This window comes from Oryzias melastigma, linkage group LG14, assembly GCF_002922805.2.
Source record: "Oryzias melastigma strain HK-1 linkage group LG14, ASM292280v2, whole genome shotgun sequence".
Taxonomy (NCBI): Eukaryota; Metazoa; Chordata; class Actinopteri; order Beloniformes; family Adrianichthyidae; genus Oryzias; species Oryzias melastigma.
Genome location: NC_050525.1, coordinates 4,885,718 through 4,910,791, shown reverse-complemented (window position 1 = coordinate 4,910,791; position 25,074 = coordinate 4,885,718). Strand labels below are relative to the sequence as shown.

Genomic DNA, 25,074 nt, shown 5'->3' with positions numbered 1-25,074 from the left:
TTTCTAAAACTCTTTTTATAAACATGTTTTCTGTCTAAGCAAAAGGAAACTGTATTTTAAATATGCATGAGGAGCACAAACGTAGAGCTGACAGACAAATAATGGTGATGGGGGTTCCTGATTTGATGTCATAAATTCAGTATTTGAGTTAATACTCTGGACAGAACATTTGAATGGAATAAAAAATATTCTTGAGTTTGGAGACTTGATGCACCAAACTGGACCGACAAAAATAACTGAAGCCACGAATGGAAACCATTTTAGGTGATTTATAAACATCATAGATCAGAAAACAGTTCCAAAAACATTCATCATCAAATCAATTCAGAAAACATCAGAGAGTTCATCTCACTTAGCAGAATCGGAGTTAGGAGGAGCTGCTTTGTGAAAACCAAAGTTTAAGAGAAAAAAAAAAAACATTTTGGATGAAGAAGAAGCTTTTAAACATTTCTGATCGACTGTATCATAAGAGACCAGAGCCGACGTGAGAGAAAATGTTCTTATAAAAGTCTGGACTGTTCAAACTGGATTTTATTGTCATTTTAAAGTAAAAAAAGACCTGGAAATGATCTAATTGTTAACCTTTTAACCTTTTCAATGTTAAGTTTTAAAAAAACATATTCTAGATTTCTGAAGCTCAAATAAGCCGTGTGTACATTAGAGAATTAAAACATTTCTTGACGTTAAATCTTGTTGTGTGTTCAAACATCGTTTAAGAGCTGAGGAGAAAAAGGCTGACACAGTAACTGAGCAGTTCTTCCAAAAGCCTGAAGTCTGTTTTTCCAGTCAAAGGTTGAGGAAGAAGCTTCATGTTCTTGTTCCGCTGAAGATCTGAGTAAAAACATGAGAAATGATGAAAATCTACAGATAGAACTACTGAATACAGTTACTGTGCACATTTACCATAAACCCCAGTTTCAATACAAAAAAGTTTGTTTTTTTTGGTTCCAATCATAACTTATAACACCTTAAGAGAAGTGGAACAAAGTTTAGAATATTTCATTAGAAAGTTTCATAGCTGTTCTACAGATAAAAACAAATAAATACTTTTGTTTTCTTGGAAATTACAGTGAAATCGAACAAAGACGTTTTTCCAGCAGAGCTTTGAATCTCTTTCAGTTCGTTTGAGGCTTCAGTTCTTCATCGTCAGCTCGGGGGGGTCCACCTGCTCCACAGGAGTGTCATTGAGGTCAATCAGCCGGCAGTGGGAGCGTGGGGTTTGGGGGCGTGGCCGCCTGACCAGGCTGTCATGTCTGGGATCCTATGAGCTCAGGCTCAAACTGTTAACTCTGCGCGTTCCGGCTTCATGAGCTCGTAGCGACTGCAGGCCCTGCCCTCCTCTTCCTGGGAGGGGTTGTCTCTGGGAGGAGGGCCACGGCGGTGGGTGGAGTTTGGAGGTGGAGCAGCGGGGGCTGGCGCTGACGGAGGACAGCGTCTGCTGGCTGCCGTTCAGGAAGGAGGAGTTGTTGGAGCCTTGTGGGCCGCGGTAGTTGCAGTACGCCTGCCAGCCCGGACGGCGGGTCTTCCAGCGGCAGCGCAGGATCCGGATGAAGGCCTGCAGACACAGAGGGGGGGTCATCAAGATACTTTAAAGAAAACTGCAGCAGCTTGAATTTTAATATCACTGATGTTTTCAGTTTAAAGGGTCACCAAACAGGGAAGTTGGAATCAGACTCCGCCCTCAGCCAAAATGTGAAAATCCAGTCAGAGGGCGGAGCTGGGAACAGGACTGTTATCATTACTGGAGCTGCAGATCACGACGTCAGACTGCAGAAATGACGTGGAACTGAAAAGGTTTGACCAATCCTGAAATTCAAATGCAATACCTCAATTCAACCTGTAGGGGGCAGCGCACAGGCGGGTTTTGACCATAGACTGTATATAAAATAACTGGACTGAGCAAGCCCCCCTCCTTCCGTGTTCCATATAGGAAGTACCACTGAGTTGCAAAAAGGCCAAAGTCCCATTGACTTACATTGAGAAACAGACAGTTATTTCTCAGTCATTTTATATGTCAGAATAATCATTCTTCCTCTGCTGCTTTCTGATTAACTTCTTTTTTCTAATCCTAATTTTTTTTTAAAGATTTTTTTCATTATCACAAGTTATTAGAGTTATAAATTGACCAATCAGATGGCTCAATAAGCGTTTGTGGGTCTGACGTCGACCGTCTGGGGGGTTTGATTGACAGATGACGGGTAGCCAATGGGAGCAGACTTCATCAATGGGTCCGTGAAGACCTTTTAACACCTACTTTACAATTCAACAATGTACCAATCATTGTCCTACTGTTGTTTTCCTCAATGGAATGTACCGATGCAGCAGTTTAAAACAACAAGAGGAGCATGCTGTCGACATTTTTAGATGAGGATTTACTCTGTAGAAATAGATTTCACTCTGAGGTTATGTGCTTTGGACTTTTTTGTTTGTTTAACGTTCGTTTTTCTTTTTTTCACTGTTTTGATTGTAGCTTATAAATTATAAGTTGCATATATGCGCATAAAATCACCAACCGAAGTTTCATTTTCGCCGCACTTTTCCAGCTTCAGCCTGAATTAGACGCAGACGTCTGAGGAGCGCGAGACAAACTTGAAAGGACCTGGTCGTATTTTTAAACAGAAAAAAGATCCAGCTGTTCACTTGTTAGGATGGTTACTTATTTTAAATACAGCTGAACGCGCTTCTCACGTGCATCTGATCAGACTGTAACGTGGCTGCGCGGGGGACACGCGCCGTTTTGCAGCGACGTCACCCAAATGCTCCTTTTATCTCGCCAAAAAGGAATAAATGTAAGTAAATCCCAAAGGACTGCTGACAGATTTAAATGTTGGGATGGTTCTCCCTCAAAGGCTTGAACAATGACTTGTACAATCAGCCCAGTCTCAGTAAAATGCGTACATATGCCACGATTTGGGAAATACTGTGTATAATATACGCCAAAATCGGTTTTTGCGTGCATATAATACGCGCGGTCCTAAACGTGTTAAAATGTGTTTTCCACGTTTGACATGTCCCCTGGTGGAGGCATGAGCATCACAGACAGCCCCGCAAACGATCAATTTGCTTTTCTAACCATAACCGTAATCCTAACCTTAACCAGGAACGACGTCATTTAGAAAAGAGCCGGAGGATTTCTGACCACGTGATCAAAACGAAACCTAAAAAGTCGTGTTTATTGTACGCCGGCGCAACCCATTCTCTACCATTAGGTATCATATACATGCAAAAAGCGTGTTTGGCGTATATTATACACAGTATTTCAGAGTGCAAAGTCGTGGAATATGTACGCATTTTACTGAGAGTGGGTTGCAGCATTTCCCCCGAGTCGCCGTTATTGAAGGTGTTTACATCTGCGGTCTCGTGGTAGAGGCGTGGAAAGAGGCAGACGGTTGCAATAAACTCACTCCTGATTGGCGACAGTACCTCCTGTAGATTCCATGACTCAGCTATGACTCAGACCAATCGCTGAAGATTGTTTGCAAATGGCGGTATCCGTTTCAGGAATTGACGGTGAAAGCGGCGGCCTACTTTCACGAGGAGAGGAAGTAATGCATTTCCAATGGGGGACCTCATAGCTCGAGAAGTCCATTATTTTTACAGTCTATGGTTTTGACCATTATCTTTAGAATTAAACAAGTTTATTCAAAATGTGTCAAGGACCAATAGTCAGTACTTTTAAAACCCCATTTATAGAGATCAACAGATTAAAAAAGTTTAGGGTTTGGTTACCCTTTAAAGAATGAACTTTGGATGAACAAAGAGCTTTTAAATGTGAATAAACTGTATTTGTGTAGCAGTTTAGTGTGAAAGATGAGCTTCAAATGGACACAGAACGTTAATAGTTTATTTCCTTCAAGTCAATATCAACAAGTGTTCAAATTTGTAAAACTAGAATCGTTTACCTCTGAAGAAATGCTGTTATTTTCTCTGTGAATCAGCTGATCACGTAAGCAGATACAGTATAATATAATTCAAAGAGAAAAAAGGTTCAAATCTTAAAACGGGGGTTCCGATCGAGGACTTCCCGCCAATGAGTTCGGGCACTAATGAGGGTTTTTTCGTGGCCTGCTCCAGAAGGGGGAGGGACTTCCAGCTTTTAATTTTGAGCACCATATTTTTTCCAAATTCTGTTGGTTTGTTTACCCGCTAGCTTACAGCTCCTCACAGCTCCAAGCTAACATTAGTGTAGAGAAAAACAAAAAACACTGATAAACATCAGAGCTGTCCAGCCGTACAGTTTGGATCCAGACGAGGAAAACAAAGACGTTCGTGGATCTGTTTGTCTATCAGTGGATGCATCAGTGGAGCAGGGACATTTTGGCTCACTCATCACGGTCGCTCCGTCACAAGCCGAGGCTTTTCAAATCTGCTCCTGATCCGTCTCAGCTTAAATAGAAATTCTTTCTATGGAATGGTCTTCATGCTTCGCTGATGGGCCTCCCTGCTCTGAGATCAAACTAAATCATGTGACGTTACCAGCTTCTTTGGACCGTGGTCTGGGGGGGTTTGGGGGGAGCACCGTTTTAAACACTGTGTCCTCTCTGCAAAGGGCCGTGACCGTGCGCTCACCTGTTTGAACTCGCGGCTGTAGCACGGGTAGATGATGGGGTTCAGGCAGCTGTTGAAATAACCCAGCCAGAAGATGACCTTGAAGAGCGTTTCAGGCGGACGGAGGCTGCTGTTGAACGAGCCTGAACACAAACAAGTAAACAAGTGCATCCGTCAAGATGAGGACTTGAACACTGGCGTGCTGCCGCAGTCCAACACGCCGTGGGAATCCTGGAATGAAAGCAGGAATGAGGACGCTCTGATGCACATATTCTGCTGCTTTGAAGGTCACCTGAACGTCTCCTCTCTACAGAAGAGTTTTCACCTTCATTCAAGGTCATTTACAGCAAGAATGTTCCTGTATAACTCTATTATTCTTCACTACTATAATCTGTCTTTACACGTCAGTAACAATAATCTGAACATTTGAAATGAGATGATTAAACTGAAATACAACAATCTTATAAAAATGTCATTTTTCTAGGTAATGAGTTTCTTCAAGAGTTTGGGCTTTAATAACATTTAGCTGAACTAATCACCTTCATTGATCATTCATTGAGACATTTGAACATTGTTTCTGAACTAAAGCTTAGATCAACAGAGAGAAGCAGATCAGACGTTTGTGCAGATCCAATGACAAAACTTCACCGACTCTTCTCATTAGAGATCACATGCATTGATTAAACAACCTTGGATTGTACACCAATGCTGACTTTTTTTTTTAAGAAAAAGAATAAAAAGGTCCATGTTTGACTTCATTTTCTTGTATTTTTATTTCATGTAAATCTACTGCAGTAAGAGGATTTTATCTAGAAAAAGGATGAATTTTACCATTTAAAACAGTTCAGGTTGTTATCAAGGAACAATGTTACACTGTTAAACCGTACTTTCTGTAGTCTTAGTTATGGGTCTATTTCTGTACTTAACCTATACACAAAAAAGGTAACAGAAGCTAAACAGTGTGTTTAGTTAGACTTTATTCCACTATTTAACAACCTACTCTTGTTATTTTTAATCAGTCTTCTCCCACTAAACATCTTTGGTGCTTGAATTAAACGGCTGCATAATTCCATAGTCAACCATGCCGGTTCCCTCTCATCGATGTCCGTCTCAGGAGTGCGCTGTCATCCACCGCTCTCACGGACAAAGACGAGTGACCTGAGCAGTCAGCAGGCATAATGGAACAACGTGCATGAAGTTTGGTTGTATCTGCGCGGCGGGCAGCTGTGTACGTGGGGCGCACGGACTTTCCTGAGCCTTACAAATCAGATGCCCACTCCATCGTGGTTTCACATAGTAACATGACCATGTCCTGAATGAACAAAGGAACGCGGTCAGACAAATCATCCGTGTGTCTTCAGGACTTAACGTGACGGCGCGGGTCAGGTAAAGCTTGCGCTCTAAAATGTCGGCCAATCTTTGTGTGTTGCATTAAGGTGGGTTTCTGCAGTAGTTTGAGATGTGGTAAAACTTTACCACCATCCACATTATTTCCCAAAAGCACAGCTCACCAGAATCTCTGTCTGTGACCAAGCTGTGTCCCACAGTGATCATCCGAGCGCTCGCCGCTCCTGTGTCAGCGAGCGATGGTCCTACAGTCAATCCAGAGACTTCCCCAGAGGCAGAAGAGCATTTTACAGTTTTTGGAACTTGGTACACAAAAGGCGCTCTGGATTATATTGGGCACACGGCTGATTCAGAAAAACAGTTTCTGTAGAAAATATGTTAATTGAGTTATTGTAAATATTTAAAAGGATTAATTCTAAATGAAGAGATTTTTGTCCAAAGGTTATGAGACTTCATGGTTATTTGCTGGGTTTTGGTGGTTGAGAAACTCCCCTTTCAGTGTTAAAGGTTGCAAACCCCTGGTTTAGGGGGCTTTTCCTTCAGATTTAAACCTTTAATCAGCTGCAGTTCACCCGAGCACCACCAGAGGGAAGCATTTATCAAACAATAAGAAGCTGTTCGTCGTTCTCATCCTCCCCATCCTTTTTTTTAACTTTGATTTTTCAGTCTTTTTCTGTATTTCAAAAGTTTCTTCCTCCTTTCTTCCTCTTCAGTTTTAGCTCATCTTCTGCTCAGACACTTCAGTTTTATTTCCAGAGATACGCACTTTGCTGAACTTGGACTTGTACGCCCATGCTGCTTTTTTCTCACCAGAACTTCAGACGTTCTGAATGCCAGCAGAGGAAACGCTCTGACTCCTACTGAGGAGTTCACACCTGAACCTCTGGGTTTCTCCTCTGTGGGCGGGGTCTGCAGCTTTGGGAGGGGTTCAGGCTTAGGTCGGTGTGGTGCTGCAGAAGTCGACTTGAGGTCTGGCGGTGAGCTCAGCAGTAAAAGGAGCTGCAGTGAGGACGCAGTGCAGGCATGACTCAGCAGAAACGAAGGCTCTGAAGCAGACAGCAGAAGCTCCTGCGCCTCCTCAGCCCTCCTGAAGGGGGCGTTCGCTCTGGAGGGGCTTTAAACAGGTGTGACAGAGTGATCAGAGGCAGAGCAGCAGATGTTCAGACACAGCTTTGGTTCAGCGTCCCTCAGCTGCTCATAGAGGTCAAACACTGTCAGATTTCCAGCTGTGAGGTCAGGAGGAGTTTGTGTCTCCTCTTCACAAAACGCAGACGCCGTCTCACATCAGGATCATGGAGCTCCAGTCTCTGGTCCTGGGAGATCCAGATTCACCCAAACTCCACATGAACCCGGATCTCTGTAGAACCACAGCAGAACCAGAGCCCAGAACAATAGAAAAGTGCTTTAAAACACTTGAATGCACTTCTGTGTTCTTAGTTTTAGTTGTCTCTGAATACAAAAGCGTTCCTACAGACAGATGTTTACTGCGTCTCAGCAAAGGTTTCAGCTTCAACTTTAACAGGAATGTTTGCAGTTTGTGACTCAATCAAAACTCAAATCTACAGTCATGAAAAATGTATGATTGTAAACAGGAAGAGACGTATTTTATGTAAAGAAAACAAATGTTTTTGTGTTTAATACTGACAGACTCGTGTATCAAAGTCATTCAGACTCCAGTTTCACTCTTTTGGAAAACTGCATGTGAACGTGATCAGACTGTTTACACTCAACTGTAAACAACAACACAAATTTGTTCTAATGAAGGACATTTGTGAGGCTAGTCTGGGATAAAAATGTGATTTATGAAACTTTTATTATTGTAGAAACATTTGCAAAAAAGACGAATGATATTCTAAATGACTCTATAACTTTGTTTTTACAGCAAAGTCATCAATGATTTACATAAAGCAGCAGCTTTCATTCTCCCAGCTGCATTAAAGATGATTTAGAATCTGTTTTTCCTACTGAACATGGACCGTTTCTGCTCCTCCTGATTCAAGAACAAACATTTGTTGGTTCAGTTATTAAATCAACACAATGATCCTTGAATGTTAACATGTTGTTCCTGACCGACTGTTCTGGTCGTGGTTTGGAGTCTGATCAAACATTTTGATCTTTCTTTTCCTTTAGTAATCTACTGTTCAAAGTAAAACTTTGCAGTCAAATACATTTGACAACATGATTACATTTTGCAGTCAGCGATGCCTAGTTAATCCTTTATCGATTTAATTCAGTGTATTTTTAGAACACCAGTTAACTATCAAGCTCGTCTCAAAGCATTAAAATCATAAAAATGTTACTGTAACAATCAAATGAAGTCCAGATTATCTTGATTGTAGAGTAACAGACTATAAATGTGACTAACAGACTACACGGACAGGGTTTTAGTTTAATCTCCGTACTGAACGAGGAAAAATCAACAGCAGAGAGGAAGACTCCTGAAGCAGACAGGAAAGACGGCTGCTGTGACATCCCAGAGGAGACGGAGCCAAACAGGATTCAAATAAAAGGTAAAATATTTCATTTTGATGTATTCTGACAGTGCAAAGACATTCTAACAAACAGGAAGAAGAATTTAATGGAAGAATTCTCTCAATTTTCAAAATAAAAGCTCCCTCCTTTATAAGACTTTCTGCTGCTGTTTCACATCCAGTAGGTTTTACAAAAGAGGAATTTCCTTTTTTTGTCTTTTCTTTCTTAAAGGAAGATTGAGATCAAATAATAGAAGTACTAATTAGCTAATTAAAGAATCAATCACACAGATGTACGGTTAAATCTATGGTTCAGGTGTAAGAAGTGAGCAAAAACATACCGATGGGCAGAACCAGGAAGAACGGCAGCCAGCAAAGGATGAACATCCCCACCACCACGCCCAGCGTCTTGGCAGCCTTCTTCTCCCGCGAGAACTTCAGCAGCTTGACGGTCAGAGCGCTGCGGCCGGACGAGGCCCCGCCCCCTCCCTGCCCGGAGGACGTGCACAGGTCCTGGATCTGCTGGTTTCTGCAGTGGATCCTCAGCGTGAGCTCGTTGGAGTCCTCGGCGCGGTCGGTCATCATGCCGGCCTCCAGGTTCTTGGTGGTGCGCTTGGCCACCACGTAGACGCGGCAGTACATGGCCAGGATGACGGCGAGAGGGATGTAGAAGGAGCCCAGGGAGGAGAAGAGGGCGTAGAAGGGCTCCTCGGTGATCAGGCACACGGTTTCATCCTGCAGGAGCATCAAGATAATGAAACTTCTCAACCGTTAGGACAATAATTCCAGTTGATTTTAAAGGAGAAAAGCGAGCCGCTTTTCTCCTTTAAAATCAACTGGAATTATTGTGTCAACATTTAAAAAAATTACAGTAAACCAAAGAACATAAACAGGGTTAAAGGGTTAATCTTCATACATTCATACATAGTTTTCAGCTTGTGTGTGTGTGATTTTCAGGGAAAAACTACAAATATTTTAATCTCATTTTCATATTTTTTTTTATATGTGACATAATTACATAATTATCATTACATAATCCATCTGCAATCCGTGACATTTATAATTAGTCATGTGAGAAAGTTTGGGGACTGCAGCTTTAGGATCTTCAGAGCTGATTCAGAACAAGGACTTTCTTCCAAAATTACGTTTTCATGACTAGCTAACATCAGTGGAAGCATTTAGTAGTTTGCATTGTTTTTAAGAGATTATGGATTTATTGTTGTTATTTTTTTAATCACATTTTCCTGGAGCCTGCACTCTGCAGTCGTCTCACTGCACCCGGAGAGTGCCATTCTTATTAAACAGAAACAAAAACCTGAAAATATGTTTTAGACCACAAATGGCTACTTTAAAAAATATTTCCTCAAGAGTTTGGAAATTAATGCCTGTGAGTAAATAAAGATGTTCATTTAGGCAGCATTGTATTGTTGGGTTGATCGAACGTTAGCATTAGCCGTCCTATGGGAAATTCCATGAAACGTTAGCATCAAGCTAGCGGACTTTAGCTTTATGTGCTAAATCGATTTACATCTTATGTGAATCAATTAAATCGATTGATATTTTCAACCTAGCCCTAAATAGCAGATAAGCATTTTAAGCAACTCTTTAAAGTGGCTTTTCACCGATATGCAACAAATTACTAATTAACACATTCTCACTCTGAAGTCGTCACATATTGACCTTTGGTTAAGGACTCCTCCTCGTCACTTTCAGACGTTTTGGGTGTCTCCAACTCAGTGGCTGGGTGGCTCAGTGGTCTAGGTGAAGGGCTGGCAACGCAGTAAACCTGGGTTCGATTCCCAGGGTTGTCCACTGATCTCCACCCAGATTGGGTCCTTAGTCAAGACCCTTGATGCTGCTGCCTAACTGGGTCCCTGTGCCCCTCAAGTACAGGGTTGTGTCAGGAAGGGCATCCGGGGTAAAAACTCTGGCAAAAATCACTGATACGAAACAGTGGGTGCTGTTACGCTGTGGCGACCCCGAAAGGGATAAGCCGAAAGTGAACTACCACTTTTCCCATTCAATCAAAGGTCCCCAACCTCCGGGTTGTAAACCAGGACTGGTCCAGTTCCACAACCAGTACTGGGTTATGGTAAGGATACCAGTACAGGGTTAGGGTACCGGTACGGAACATTTCCCGAAGACCAGTGCGAATCTGGTACTACATCCAGCACTGCATCTGATATTGCATCCGGCACTGCATCTGCTGGTAAGTAAAAATGGTAAATGGTATATACTTGTATAGCGCTTTCTACCTTCCGTCGAAGGCCCAAAGAGCTTTACCGTCACTGACCCATTCACCCATTCACACACACGTGGTGGCTCGGCTTCCGAACACTGGTGCCAACCTCCCATCAGTGGCCATTTGGTTTGGGGTTCAGTGTCTTGCCCAAGGACACTTTGACACATGAGCGGGCAAGGCGGGAGTCGAACCTGCTCACTTCTGATCAGGAGTCGACCGCCCTACCGCTGCGGAACGTGATGCATACGGCACTGGGTCTGTATCCAGTATTGCATCCCCAGTTCTGCATCTCCATCCGGTACAACATCCGGTGCTGCATCTGGTGCTGCATCTTGTATTGCACCCAGTACCGTGTCCTGAACGTTGCGGACTCGTGATTTTACGAGCAGCCAGCATGTCAAAAAACGACAAGTTGGAGACACCCAAAACATCAAAAAGTGACACGGAGGAGTCCTTAACCAAACGTCAATATGTGACGACTTGGGAGTGAGAATGTGTTGTACTAATATGAAGTAATTTAATACCTTTTCTCCACAACAGAGCTGATTCGCGTTGATCGCGTAGAGTTGAAGCCAACTGAAGTCAAACAAACGCTGGTCTGGAGCTGAAGCTCTAATGTAAAAGTTTTAACGGTTTACAAACCTGAACACTTTGGTTAATATCCTTTAATAAAGCATTTACTCTCTTTTAACACATTTTAAGATAATCTTGAACACTAAAAGAAGTTTTAATAAAAGTTACTACAATTCTGAAATCTTGTGGAATTTCTGCTTCTGGCAAATAATTCTTAGTCACCATCTCCTTTGTCCTCTTGCCAAAAGTCTGTGAACATCTTGCTAAATTTTTACTCAAGTGTTCCTTTGCACCTCCTGCCTAAACTAGGGACAAATTCCACTGCGCTTTACGGCAGCAAAATGTTGCAATCCATTCATAATATTCAGACAGATTCAGACTACTTATCTTTAATATTAAGCTTGAAATACACAGCACTGATTCCTGGTGGGTCGTCTGTCCTCCTGCTCCTGGTCGTGGACTGCAGTTCTGCTTCATCTGGACTATGGACTTAATCATCACTCGTCCCTCAGCTCTATATGAATGAACTCTACTCATATATGCAGTTTTAGCAGCTAACTTTTCTTTAACCGTTCTGGTATCGCCTGTCCGTCCTGGGATGGGATCTCTCCCTCATGTGGGAATCCCTAAGGTTTCTTCTTTTTTTCCTGACTCAGGTTTTTTTAGGAGTTTTTCCTTACCGGGAGGGAGGGTCTAAGGACAGGGATGACCGTTCTTTATAGTCTGTTTAGTTTTTACCTATTGTGCATATTTTATGACTCCATCTGTGCATCTGTAAAAACTACAGGCATGAAGCCCAATGAGGCAAATTGAATTTGTGATATTGGGCTATATAAATAAAATTGAATTGAATTGAATTGAATTGATCAAAATCAAAAAATGGTAAATGGAGCATCCCTAACCTCCTCCTCCGGCTCACTACAGATCAGAGTCATCTGCAAACATCATGATCCACAAACACAAAGATGTCTAAACTCATCTGTTTGTGGTCGATCACCACAGCAACAGGCAGTCCCACCTCCACCTTCTACTCCTCTGTCACACCTACAGAACTTCTCACCACCACCGTCTTCCAGCTCTCATACCGCCAGTTCCTTCCTAAAAGTCACTCTTTCTTCTTAAACTTCCACCACTTGATCCTCTGCTCTGCCCTTGTCCTCTTCCTCACCACCAGAGTCTTCCTCACACCCCCATCCTCTACTGTCTGGCTACACTCTCTCCAGTAAAACAGTCACTGACCTCTTTTAGATTGGAAGATAAAACAAGCAAAGAAAATGAACTGAAAGATGAAGTCTGAATGGGTTCAGGAGTCTGATTCCTAAAGTTATGCTCATGATTCAGTTAATTGAGTTATGATAATAAAAGAAATGGACTGATGAATACTTTTCTGAATTCATTAGAACGGAACGATAAATCGATTAATTCAAATTTGTTGTTCTGGACAATTTACTTTTGGGGAAAATCAATATTTTATTTTCCCAGTGGTCTGCTCTCTTGGGTTTCCATTGTTTGGAGTAAGGTTTCAAACATGCTAACGCCTTTTCACTGAGAGCAGCAGCTAGCAAAGCTTGCTCTGCGAGGCAGAGAGAAAAAGTTTGTTCCGCAACAAGAACAGGCGCACGCACCGTGACAACATCAATTAAAATAGAATATGAAATGAAAAAATAGGAGCTTTTATTTGTTGGCCACGTGGCCCAGCTCTAGAATGTATCTACGTCGTTCAGACATGTTGGAGCCGTGGAGTTTGCATGTTCTCTCCGTGCATGTGTGAGTTTTCTCCAGCTTCTTCCCACCGCCCAAAAACATGCTTCAAAGTTTGATTGGTTACTCTTGATTGTCTCTAGGTGTGAATGAAAGTGTGTCTGGGAAAGTGATTGAGAACCTGCGACAGACGGGCGACCTGTTCAGGGTTTACAAGTAGCTGGTTAGGCTCCAGCACCTCCATGACCCCGAAAGGGATAAAAACAGAAGCTGAATGAGTGTTGGAGTGTGCATCCTTATTCTTAGAGGTAAACAAAAACAAAACAAATTCATTTCTAAAAGGTGTCCGCGTGTTTGCCTCAAATGAGACAGCAGGGCCTTGTAGTGGACGAGCGCCATCACTGCAGCAGAGTCTGCTGAGGAAGATTTGTTATTTGTTGACTTTAGCATTGTGTGAGTCACAGAAAGAGCTGATGGACCTAAATGTGCAGAGAGAGTGTAGAGAGGAGGAAGAGGATTAAAGGGGCTGACTAAAAGTCAGATGTCCATGCAGCTCTCCCCTTTCAGAGTCCTTGCTCGTGGGATGAAGAGCCAGAGATGTTCAGACTGTTGCTGAACAGCTACTGCTGCTCTCGTCCGTTTTCCCGGCAGGAACAGCAGCGGGCTGCAGGATTGAAAGGGTTAGTTGGGAATGAAAGGCCTCATTGATGCAGACTCTGTTTGCCAGAATTAGTCTAAATGAGATCAAAAAGTGAGCTGGGGGAGAGCCGCTGTGGCCTCCTGTGCTGACGTGAGTGTTGGATAACAGCAGACCGGCAAAATAAGATACACGGCTCCTCAATAAACCTTTCCGAACACAAACTCGTCTTTGTGATCGTGACTTGTTCAAGTTTTACAAGAAGGCAGGAGCTGCCGACGGACGGAGCGGCACCGTCTGCTCCCACAGAGATCCAGGAAACCTTCAGATTTAACTTGAAGGAAGAGTCTGGCTCCGTCCTCCTCATTATGACTAAAGAATCTGCTCTGAATCTTAAAGACGCTGATGGAGACGTCTGTGTGCACTTCTCTACATTTGTGCTTCTTATCATCCAATCTCACGGATTCTTTAGTGGAAAACTTTGCTTCATGAAAAGTTTCACACTCAGAAATCTGTGAAAATATAAACGACATTTGTTTTATTAAATACATTTTTACCAAACTGAACTGAATATTCTGAGTTTGAATTTACTTGATTCAATGAATCTCAGAAGACTGGATTTGTTTGTGTGACTTTTTCATTGTTGCATCTCCAGGAAAAACTGTATTTTACTGAAAGGATTTGGATGGATGATGATGGTAGAAACATTGCAACTGTTTTAGGATCATACATAATAAATGAACCTGTAAACAGTCAGCAGTTTGATGTTTAGAGTGTTTGTGGTGCATCTACTAGCAACAATGAAGTGACATTAATTAAACGATTACTTCTGATGGAAAACGTTGAATTTGTGGTAAAGCAGATAAAACATGAACGTGGACTCTCTCTTTAGACCTTCAAACTCAAACATCTGTGAAGGTCTGCCCGCCGTTCATGGGTTTGGATTAGGGCTGGGTGATGAAACAATAACGATAGATATCGTGATTTAACTTTTTCTCGATGGATGAATGAGTCTATCACGATGGACTTTTATTTTGAAGGGTCTGAAATTGACACTTGCCAGTAGCAACATTTTCTCTTATTGGTCAAATAAAAGTTAGATTTAGTCGCCACATGGCAAGTAAATGTTTACATTTAATTATGTATGTTTATTGGCTCTCATTTTGGTAAGTTTTTTACACCTCTCCATTTCTCCGCTCCACTTCCTTCGTCTGCGTGGAAGGTAAACAAGAGCACACGAGTCACATTCTTCTCCGTGTAACATTTAGTTTTGGCTGATAAAGCAGCAGAACATCTGGTGATTTTTAACGTGAGCCAGTCAGAACTGGAAGAGAAACACGCTGGACTTAGCAGTAACAAAAGTTTAATAAAATATGTTGATTTGGCAACCGCGATGTAGCATTAGCATGATGCTAATGCTAACAAGCTGCTCCGAGTGTAGCCTTGGTGTCCTCACGTACCGGTTTACAGTCGGACAATATTTTCACTGACTGGACCTTTAAGACGGAGGTCATATAAAATATATATATTTAAATATATGTACATATACATACCTTATTTTAGTTATTTAAAAAACTAGTTGTATGGTTTTTAGTGTATCTTAACAATACTGGTAGCGGAACGTTTTTTGGTTTATATCGTGACATCTCCCATCATATCATCGTTATCGGATAATATGGAAAAGCTATATCGAGATATAAAAAATTCCATATCGCCCAGCACTAGTTTGGACTTGCTTCCTTTCACTCTGTCCTCCTGTGTGTCCTGACCTGAAAGAAGCTGTTCTGAAGGTAGGAAACTTTAAACACAATCAATAAATAAATCCACCTCATTCATTAACGTCCCAATTAAGGAAACATGTTTAAAAGATCCAACAACTCTGGTTCTGGCCAGTAAACGCACATGGATGGTTCAGATGAGTCCTACAATCTCTCAAGAACTTCCTGTGATCCAGATTTTGTACTTTACACTTCCCGTACTTTAAAATTAAAGTTCCTTAACCGTAGCTGGATAAAAACCTGTCTGTAGTTAGTGGAGCTTATATTGTGAAAGATGCAGCAGCTCTGATGATTTCAAAAGGTTCAGAGGATCAACTCAAACAGAAGAACATCTCTGACAGAATGATCCAGGATCAAGATTTTAAAATATATTTTTTTCACAATTAAAAAAGAGGAAAAAAAAAAAAAACCTTAGAAACTATTTTCTTTCTGTAATGCAACTCTTAAATGGAAGCAGTTTTAAAAAGATAAAAATTAGGAAGTTTGTTTTAAACATGAAAATCTGTCTTTTCTGTGTTTGGATCAGAAACTCCAGCTTGTCTCTGGATCCAGGCAGCTCTCCAACCGGACATTTGGAGTCTCCAAATGGACCTCAGGATCAGGAAAAAGACTATTTCTTCTCTGGAATCTGTTTCATGACTAAGAAAAAGTTAATAAACTATTGGGGGGGAAAAAGACCCACACACTGATGCATCATGGGTATGTCTGGGTAATGCGACAGAACTTCCAAAAAACTTCATTGCTTTTGTGACTCAAACTGAAGCTGGAACAGAAAAGTCTGGTGGTGTTGATTTGGGGTTCTGGATCAACGTGACGTCTAATACGTGAAAATCAACTCAAGTCATAGACATGGATTACTTTGAACCCAGTGCTGGTTGTTCCTGTACCTGTGACGGAGGCTCCTTCCAGCCCAGCAGCGGCCCAATGGAGATGACGAAGGACAGGATCCAGACGCCCAGCATGGCCAGCAGAGCACGCCTCCTGGTGACAATCATGGGGTACTGCAGCGGATAGCGAACGCCGATGTAGCGGTCGATGGAGATGGCGCAGAGAGACATGATGGACGCCGTGCAGCACAGCACGTCCACCGCCGCCCAGATGTCGCAGAAGATACGACCAAAAACCCAGTAGTCCAGAACCTGTAGAAACAAGGTTCGCGTCACAGACCCACTCTGGTGAAAATGGTGTTTTTAACATGTTTAGGGGACATTTTTCTGATGATGGAGAACATGTATAAAGAAAATTAGGTCTAAAATTACATTTCTGGTTATTTCTTTTTTTAAATCGTAGTGAATAAAGAAATGTTTGAAAAAGCTTGTTGATGTGACATAGAAGAGAACTTCTGCAACTCTGCATAAACTAGAAAGGCCTGTTTTTTTAATTAGTATTATTGTGGCTAAAAATGACAAAAGACAAAAGTCTTTTACATAAAATGGTTTGTCTTCAGAGCTCAAACATTCATATACTTAAGAGATGTTTTTGATTGGCACCTGAATGGATACAATAAGACTTCCTATTTGCTATTTCAGATTCGGTCAGAGGTAAATCTGTTCTATGCGCCGTCTTACTTCAGACTTCACTTTCTCCCTATAGAGTCTATAACAGTGGTTCATTCTCACCTTTAAGTTTTTAAAACTTTAAAAATGTTACTTTTTTACTGTGAATAAAACCGGAATATTATTCCGGAATAAATCAACGTAAACCTTAAATAACTTTCAATATTTTACTCTGCATTAAAATATATTTTGTCAAAATTATACAAGTTAGAATTAAGCGAAAGATATCATCAGGCCATTAATAACAATAAAATAAAATGATCTGGAGGGCCGGATAAATGTACACGGAGGGCACAGATTGTTTCAGCGTCTGTCCAACGTTGTGGAAAAAATCTCGCCTGGTGTGAATTGCAGGAGAGCGGATGAAGCGCACACTCCACGCCGCTTAGCAGCACTTCCACGTCCAGAGTGAACCTAGCGTTACAACAGGAGTGTCTAAAATCAGTCCTCGAGATCTGGCATACAGCTGGTTTTCCAAAAATCCTGCCTTATCTGCTGCTGTTTACCTGGATCAGGTGTGTTTTGCCTAGGGATGTCCCGATCAGGTTCATTTGGGCCAGATCAGATTCCGAGTCGATTTTGTGAATTTGCTGATACCGAGTCCCGATCCGATACGTTTGTAACACATTTAAAACATGAATAAATTAAATAAACATAGTTGTGTTATCCTTATTTATATTTCATTAACCTTCTTTTATCGTTAAAAACTTAAATAAAACACTTCTGTGAAGTAGCTTTAATAAAGAAGTAAAAATACAGCAAATATAAACTAGGAAAAAATACAATTTTCTTGTTATATAAGTGATAATTAGTCATGTGAGAAAGTTTAGTGACTTTAGCTTTAACATCTTTAGAGCTGTTGAACATTTTTGACCAAATGTGATTCCTGTCCTCATTTAAAATTCTTAAAAATAAATTATGACTTTATTTTAGCATAAAATTTGATGAGTGACTGAAATTATTATTAGTTTCCATTTATCCGTTTTTTTTGTTCTTGTTGTTGTTTTTTGTTAAGATTAAGTGATTGTCTTTTTAAGTTCTTAAGACATCACATTTTCATTTTTTTACCACAGTAGTTTTTTCTCTGTCAAATAAATAAAACAGGCATTTCAAAGGACAGCTGGGGTCCTAAGGAGTTACATCACGGCGCTACCATGTAGCAGTTAGCAGCTGCTGTGTAGCCATCTGTCTGTCTGCAGCACGAAGAGCTTCACATTAAAAAGAAACAGAAACTCTGTCTCTTTTTTCTGTTGAAATGCCTTCAGAGGTTGTTGTTTGTGTTACGACAAACCAACAGAGACACCTGCTGTCAGTTTAAAGCGCTTTTAAAAGAGTTATTGATCCTGGAAGTCTGAATCTGTGATCATCTAGCTAGCTTGACTGAATTGTTTATGTTAGCGTCCTGCTTGAGCTGCTGGTGTTTTCTGCTGTGTTTTCCTGGGACAACATGATGTGATCTGTTCATGACATGCAGACTTCTAGTGGAGTATTTATCCAGAATAATAAGATTGAAATATAAAGCTCCGATTATGATAAGAATAAATGAAATATTCGATCCTGATCGGGGGAGAAGGTCCAATTTCAATCGAGTCATCAACCACGTGATCAGGCCCGATTTCTAATCTCAGTTTGGCCAATAAGGAACTTCAATGGCAGGTTGTTTTGAAAACATGTGGGACACCGGCCCTCGAGGACTGACTTTGGACACCCCTGGGTTACATTCTAGTCCCCAACTTAAGTCAAAGAACAGATAAATCATAGAATGGTGTTCATAAAACTAAAACAAACAAAAAAAATAACTTGCGTTGTGACATTAAGCCGACTAAAGCAAACCTGTTTTTACTCGCTTAACCACCAACTCAGTTTTTATTTCAACTCACTACAGTGAATGTAGTGAGTGAGTAGTGAACTAAAAGAAATGTATGATATTATCCTGTTCTTAATCATGATCTGAGTAACTATTGAAAACCCAAACAGGAAGTACCCGCTGGTTCCTAGAAGCCAAAATCCCATCGAGTTCTATAGAGATTCTATTGTTCTTGATAATCATCTTAATCATCCTAAGTTCTTCAACTGATCAATCAGATGCCACAATAACACTAGGTGGTCTCATGTCCGATCCTTCAAATGTTGACAAAATCTCCTGAGCTGCTTCTGACTTCCAACAAGCTCAGTCCTGATTGCCGTCATTGGTTGCTATAGAGACGTTGACTCAGACCAACTTGGACCAATCACTGCTTTTTGATGATTTCTTGTTTTAACCCTTTAACACCCGAGGAGTCGCCGGTGACGCAAAATCACACAAATCTTTAACGTACTATAACTTTTCAACCGTTATTACGATTAACATCATTCCAGTAGATTCTGAAGGGGAAAAGCCGCTTTTCCCCTTCAGAATCTACTGGAATGATGTTAATCGTGATTAGAGTTAAAAAATGAAAGTAAATCACAGAACATAAACACTGGAGCTTCGGTCATTTAGTTGGAGTCAGACGTAAGTCATTTTCTATGAGTGATGTCACAGTCACTCAGTCCAGTTGTAATATACCATCAATGGCTAAATGTGCAAATACGAACGTGTAACAATAAAAAACAAAAAAAAAAAACTCTTGATGTTAATAAGTTCAACATATTTTCAGATACACAGACTGTTGATCAAAACCGACCATCAGCAAATGTAGAGAAAACATCAGCGGTGCTGGAGACTCTGCTGTGAAGTTTGTGTCGCTCTTCCTCTTCTGGAACAGAGGACACAAACTTCTTCGTCTGCAGAGCACGAGCAGCAGTTTAACCGTCATCTCCCCAGCAACGCTCCCATGCAGGTGCAGCTGAAGCACAGCTTCAGTCCTTGATCCAGACTGAAGCTGACATGAAGGACACAGTGATCCTGATTCTGGAGGATGTAGATGTGACGCTGCAGAGTTTGATCTGATCCTCTGTCTTTCAGTGCTCCTGCTCACATACACTTTATTTGGAAAGTCATTTCAGGGAGAGAAGAAAGCTCAGTGCTTTTAAACTGTGATATAAACATAAAATGTTTTAACTAAATAATTGTTCACTTGTACCTAAGCTGGCACCTACTGTAGCTCAAAGATAGAGAATCTAAACTCTAGTTTAACAGATCACACTATTAAAAATAGGGCTGCTGCGATTAGTCGACTAATCGGCAACTAATCGACTATTAAAATAGTCGATTAGTTGTTACTTTATATTATATGGAGTCAGAGTGCAGTGAAGTTGTAAGTTATAATGGCATTATGCTAGCTTTTTAGAGTATCTTGGCATTTATTAATGTTTTCAGGCTATTTAGGAGTTTAGCCAATATTTCAGTTACATGCTAGCTATTTTGGTTAATTTAGGATTTTTTCCAGTTTTTTAGGCTGATATTTTAACTGGCTATCAGCTTCAACATTTTCAGCTATGAATTTCAGCATTTTCAGCTATCAGCATTAGCATCTTCAGCGGCCAAATTCAGCTTACAGCATTAGCACTAGCATTATTGTAGGTAATGCTATAGATCTAGTTTTTAATTAGTTTAAAGCTAACAAAAATTATGATTTGTGCTTTACATCCAGTTTGTGCATGACCCAATTAGTCGACCAATCAGAAAAAAATAATCTGTGATTAGTCGACTACTAAAATAATCGTTTGTGGCAGCACTAATTAAAAATATACATATATGTAGGTGAGGATCAACCATTTAATTTGTTAAAAATCCAAATCTTTTTTTTACAATTAATAAAAGCAACTTTTTTTCAATTGATTGTGAATTGTTTATTGTTTTTCTACCAAGCAAAGAAAATCTTATAGTGAGTCGTCACATTTAGGGTGATAAAGAAAACCAACGACGAACAACAAACACACTCCCATAAATAAAGTCTGAAAATAAGTTTGTAGATAGTGTAGCTTTAAAGGAACTGTGGAAGAAATGTGATTTTAAAAAAATCTCTATGAAGGGTAATCAAACAGGGCAGTTGGAGGCTGACTCCATTTTCAGCCCAGATTTGAAAAATAGATAAAAAAGGGGGCGGGGCTAGTGGAGCCAGACTTAGAGGTGAAGGTGTGGCTTGGATCTATGACTGACAGCTAGGTTAGCTTTATGTAACGTACGCTGGGTCTTCAATATGGAGAATGGTACCGGGCAAAGTGATCCAAGTTTCTCTACAGAACTTTCTGAGGAGGTCGAGGATTTTTCTCCTCCTCCTTCTCTCGAGGACGGCGCTCATGGTCCAGACCCTTATTGTTTCGAGCCGCTGGTTTTGCAATACCTGACAGCAGGGGTGCGGCACAGCTGAGGGTTTGCAGGTGAGGGGGACATGTGTAAAATGCTGCTAGCATCATAGCTAATAAAGGCTAACATATTAAGCTAACAATCCAGAGTGAAATGTTCATTGTAAATCCATCACCAGGACAGAGTTTACCAGATTCAATGCCAACTGCACTCAAACTCTGTTCCCTAACTTCCAAGTTGTGTAAGCCAGTAGATTTTTAACAATATTTTTAACAACAAAACACCTACAAGTTACGCTAAAGCTAACGACCGACTGTTACAGAATCAAAGATGGGCGGGGCTTTTATACTGGAGCTGCAGAGCATGACGTGGAACTTCTGGAACTTACACCAATTGACAAATCACAATTTTCAACTGTAACTTATTGTCACTTATTTTAAGTTGTTCAGAATTTGGCAACGATCAACAGACAGCACTTTTAAAGCCCCATTCATAGAGATCAACAGACAAAAAAAAGTTGATTTAGGGTTTGGTTGCCCTTAAAAAAAGATGGATCAGATTCATGTCTGGGAAAAGTAACTAAATATTAATAAATAAATAAATGTCACATTCAGGAAAAACTGCTGAGAAACATTACAAGCTCTACAAAAACACACCGACAATGAGGAAAAAACAATATTAATATAAGAAACTAAAAACATTCAAAGCCCTTGAAAGTTATTAAATTAGGAAATAAATTAAATTGTAAGCTTTTTAAATTTCTGAGTATTCTTTTAAAAATGTAAAATAATCAAACAAAAATGAAGCAAATAAATAAATACTTTCTTTGGACCAAATCCTGAAAATTCTATTAAACTTCTGGATAAACAAGGACAGGACATTCTGAGGATTATGAGTAAAGTAATGTCATTAATCTTTCCAAAATGTCAGAGAAGAAATGAAAAATCTGCGACAGTGATGGAATAGAAACAGACCCAGGAGGAGGATGTTGACACACCTCTCTGTCTCACCAAGTTTCTTCTCTCTTTACGTTTTCTCAGACAGATAGAAATCAGCACAGACTTCCTCTTGACATAAACATGACTCTCCTTAAAGAATTCCTCAGTTCCTAAAACTTAAGGCTGTGACAAGATTGGATTTGATGAAACGAATTACAGAAAGAGTGAATGAGAGGATGGATCTGCACAAATAAATCTCCTTCTGATGAACATTAGGGGCAAATCCAATTAGAAAGATGGAAATGTTGATTGATCTGAAGCTTTGGACGGTTTTCATCCAGATTCTTTACCATCTAAATGACAAACATGTGAAATCAAAGGTCTGCAAGGAAACTGGTTCAGACACGAGAAAGCAGAATGTTTGTGTTTGTTGTTTTCAGCTGAACTTTGTTTTTTGGTTTATTTCTTCGTGAATCACAGCAGGTTTGGGTTGAATCTTCCTGTCAGACGTCTGTGGTTTTCTGTTGTTTATTATCAGTCCTCTGTTTTTGTGGCCTTTGTTTGAGGTTTGATTTTTCTGTCATGTTTGGGTTCATTTATTATTCTTTAGGTTCTGGGCGCCGTCACCCCTATTTCCTGAAGAGTCAGGAGTTCCACAGGGTTCACTTTCTGGCCCTTCACTTCTTAATTTGTTGCTTAACAGATTTCAAGCAAATTCTTTTAGCCTATGTCCATGACTGAAATACTTGGAAAATTGAAAAGAGAAATGTCTGATTAAATAAAAACAGACTGAAGTAATACATTATTAAAATTTAAATGGAAAAAAATGATTTTTTTTTTTCAAACTCAAAGGCAAAACCTCCTGTTATTTTTAGATGACAGCCCAATTAAAAAACAGAAAAACAATGATCTCAAAGCATTTTAATGATGCAGAAAAGAGTTTGATTTAAATACTTAGTTTAACCTAACATTTCTGCCTGGTTTAGTTTTAGTTCAGATGTTTGCAGAAACACATTTTAACAAACACAATTTCATTCTTTCATTGAAAGGATGAAAATGAGCATTAGTGAGGACTTCCCGTCACTGGTGCTTTCTTCAGGTCATTGTATTTGTCTCTTTGGTCTCTTGCTTGGCTCTATTTGATCCTTCGTTTCTGTAAGTTGGCAGTGCAGCTCGTCCTCCTCAGATCTCCTCTGACTTTTTTTGAGCTCCTGAGTTATTTGATGTGTTTTTTTTTGTTTGTTCTAGTTGATAATTTTTCTGCTCCCCAAGTGCTAAAAAATCTGTCTTTAAAGAAGACTGTCCATATCCAGAGACAGATTTCTCTGAAAAAGACTCAGTCTAAAGAACATGATGTTGGTGGTTTAACATATTTTTGTGGCATATTTCTGATGGAGGACAAATTAAGCTAAAATTGCATTTTTGAGTGTTTCTTTATTCAAATCATTACAAAAACAGTAAGAAGTGAACCTTTCTCTCTGAAATTATGCTTTATTAACCCCAGCATTTGTTTAGCTTTCCTTTGCCGCTGCAGTCGAGGTCTTCGGTGCTTCAGCCGACTCAAAGACTTGTAATGTTCCGTGACAACGGGCCACACCACAAATCAAAAAGTCAGCTTTAAGTGAAAAAGCGATGCGATGTAACCTAAAAATTAGTGAACGCAATTAATGTATTTCTTCTGACATGGCTTGTGAAAAAACCTGAAGAAGTCTGCTTTGTAAGAAATGAAGGCATGCTGTTGAAGACAGAAGTGTGATCAATTTGCTTTTATAAATATGAACGCTTTCATGTTTTTGATTAATCGCGTGCGTTAATGTTGACAGACAGCCCTAGTTAAGATTCTAATGGATAATTCCTGTTACCATCTTCAAGCTTCACCTTTCGATATATTGTCCATGTTCTCCTAGACTATACAGTATTTCTCAGTGACTTTGAATTCTCACAACAGATTTAAACTTTGCGCAACAGTTAGTGCAACATCGACTGCATGTAGGAGTTTGGGTGCAACTTTCAAGTTCATTTTGAACAACAGCATATGCTTTTGGACTCAAAGCAATTGCGTAAGAACAAATATCTGCAAAATGATCACTTTTGATTTGTTTTCGATGACTATTAACTTGTTTTGATCATGTCTGTCAAAATTGACACTTATATGGGCTGAATAGTCATTGTTCTCACAACTAATACTATTTATGGCAGAGGTGGGGACTCATCATGAACTTGATGACTTTAGACTCGACTCGGACTTTCAAACCTCTGACACGTGACTTGACTCAAACTTTAGCCCCCTGACTCAGAAAGACTTGCTATTTTCCCCCAAATCAAAGGATTAAAAAGTATATCGACAAAGCCCATCTGTTTACATCAGTGTGTGGTGTCGGCCCAACATCCAATTAAATTAGGGCCATGGTGGATTGATCTTACAGTTCAACCAATAAAATTGCAGAAAAACACAGCCCTCTCCTCCCACCTTAAAAGTATGAGTTCCTGTTTGCCGGTGTTTTTACATTCTGAATGTTTTCTGTGCATCCCTGCGATCTCGACCCCATCAGAGTGGAATGTTTCTGCTAAAGGAAACACCTGTTCTAAAAGAGAACAAGTCTTTCTCCAAGACATGTAGAAATGCTCACTTTCCGGCATCGGGCAAGAACATAGAGTCAGAGTGTAGTGAAGCTGAATACAGTTGTGAACGCTCGGCATCACAAAATGAACTTTTGTTATATTTGAGTCGGTGAGACCAAAACTTGATCTTTAGTGAAAAATAGTTTGTTTCGCTTGCTGACCTCATTTGATTCAAGTCTTGTTTTAATTTCAGAAACTAATGAGCTCAGAGGCAATTTACATAATATGCTTGCAAAATACAGTTCCTAAAAGCACACATAGTCTGTGGAATTAATATTACTCTGTTTTTGAAATGACTTGACAGGACTTGAAACATTTACAGTAGGATTGTGACTTGACTGTTTTTGACTTGGGACTAGACTCGGACTAGAGGACCAAGACTTGGGACTTGACTTGAGAATTACTTGAGATTTGCAAAACAAAGACTTGG

The 25,074-nt window shown here is 40.3% G+C and overlaps 1 protein-coding gene across 1 annotated transcript in view; it reads right to left on the bottom strand.

Moving 5' to 3' along the window:
• Positions 1 to 254: 254 nt before the first annotated feature.
• The window catches only part of LOC112138073 (alpha-1A adrenergic receptor), a 30,991-nt gene continuing 6,171 nt past the window's right edge, over positions 255 to 25,074 (bottom strand). The window contains exons 2-5 of the mRNA XM_024260645.2: positions 16,185 to 16,436; positions 8,708 to 9,101; positions 4,570 to 4,691; positions 255 to 1,555 (exon numbers count right to left, since the gene is read on the bottom strand). Coding sequence (XP_024116413.1) covers positions 1,262 to 1,555; positions 4,570 to 4,691; positions 8,708 to 9,101; positions 16,185 to 16,436 — 1,062 coding nt within the window. The 3' untranslated portion in view covers positions 255 to 1,261. The remainder of the gene's footprint in view (positions 1,556 to 4,569; positions 4,692 to 8,707; positions 9,102 to 16,184; positions 16,437 to 25,074) is intronic.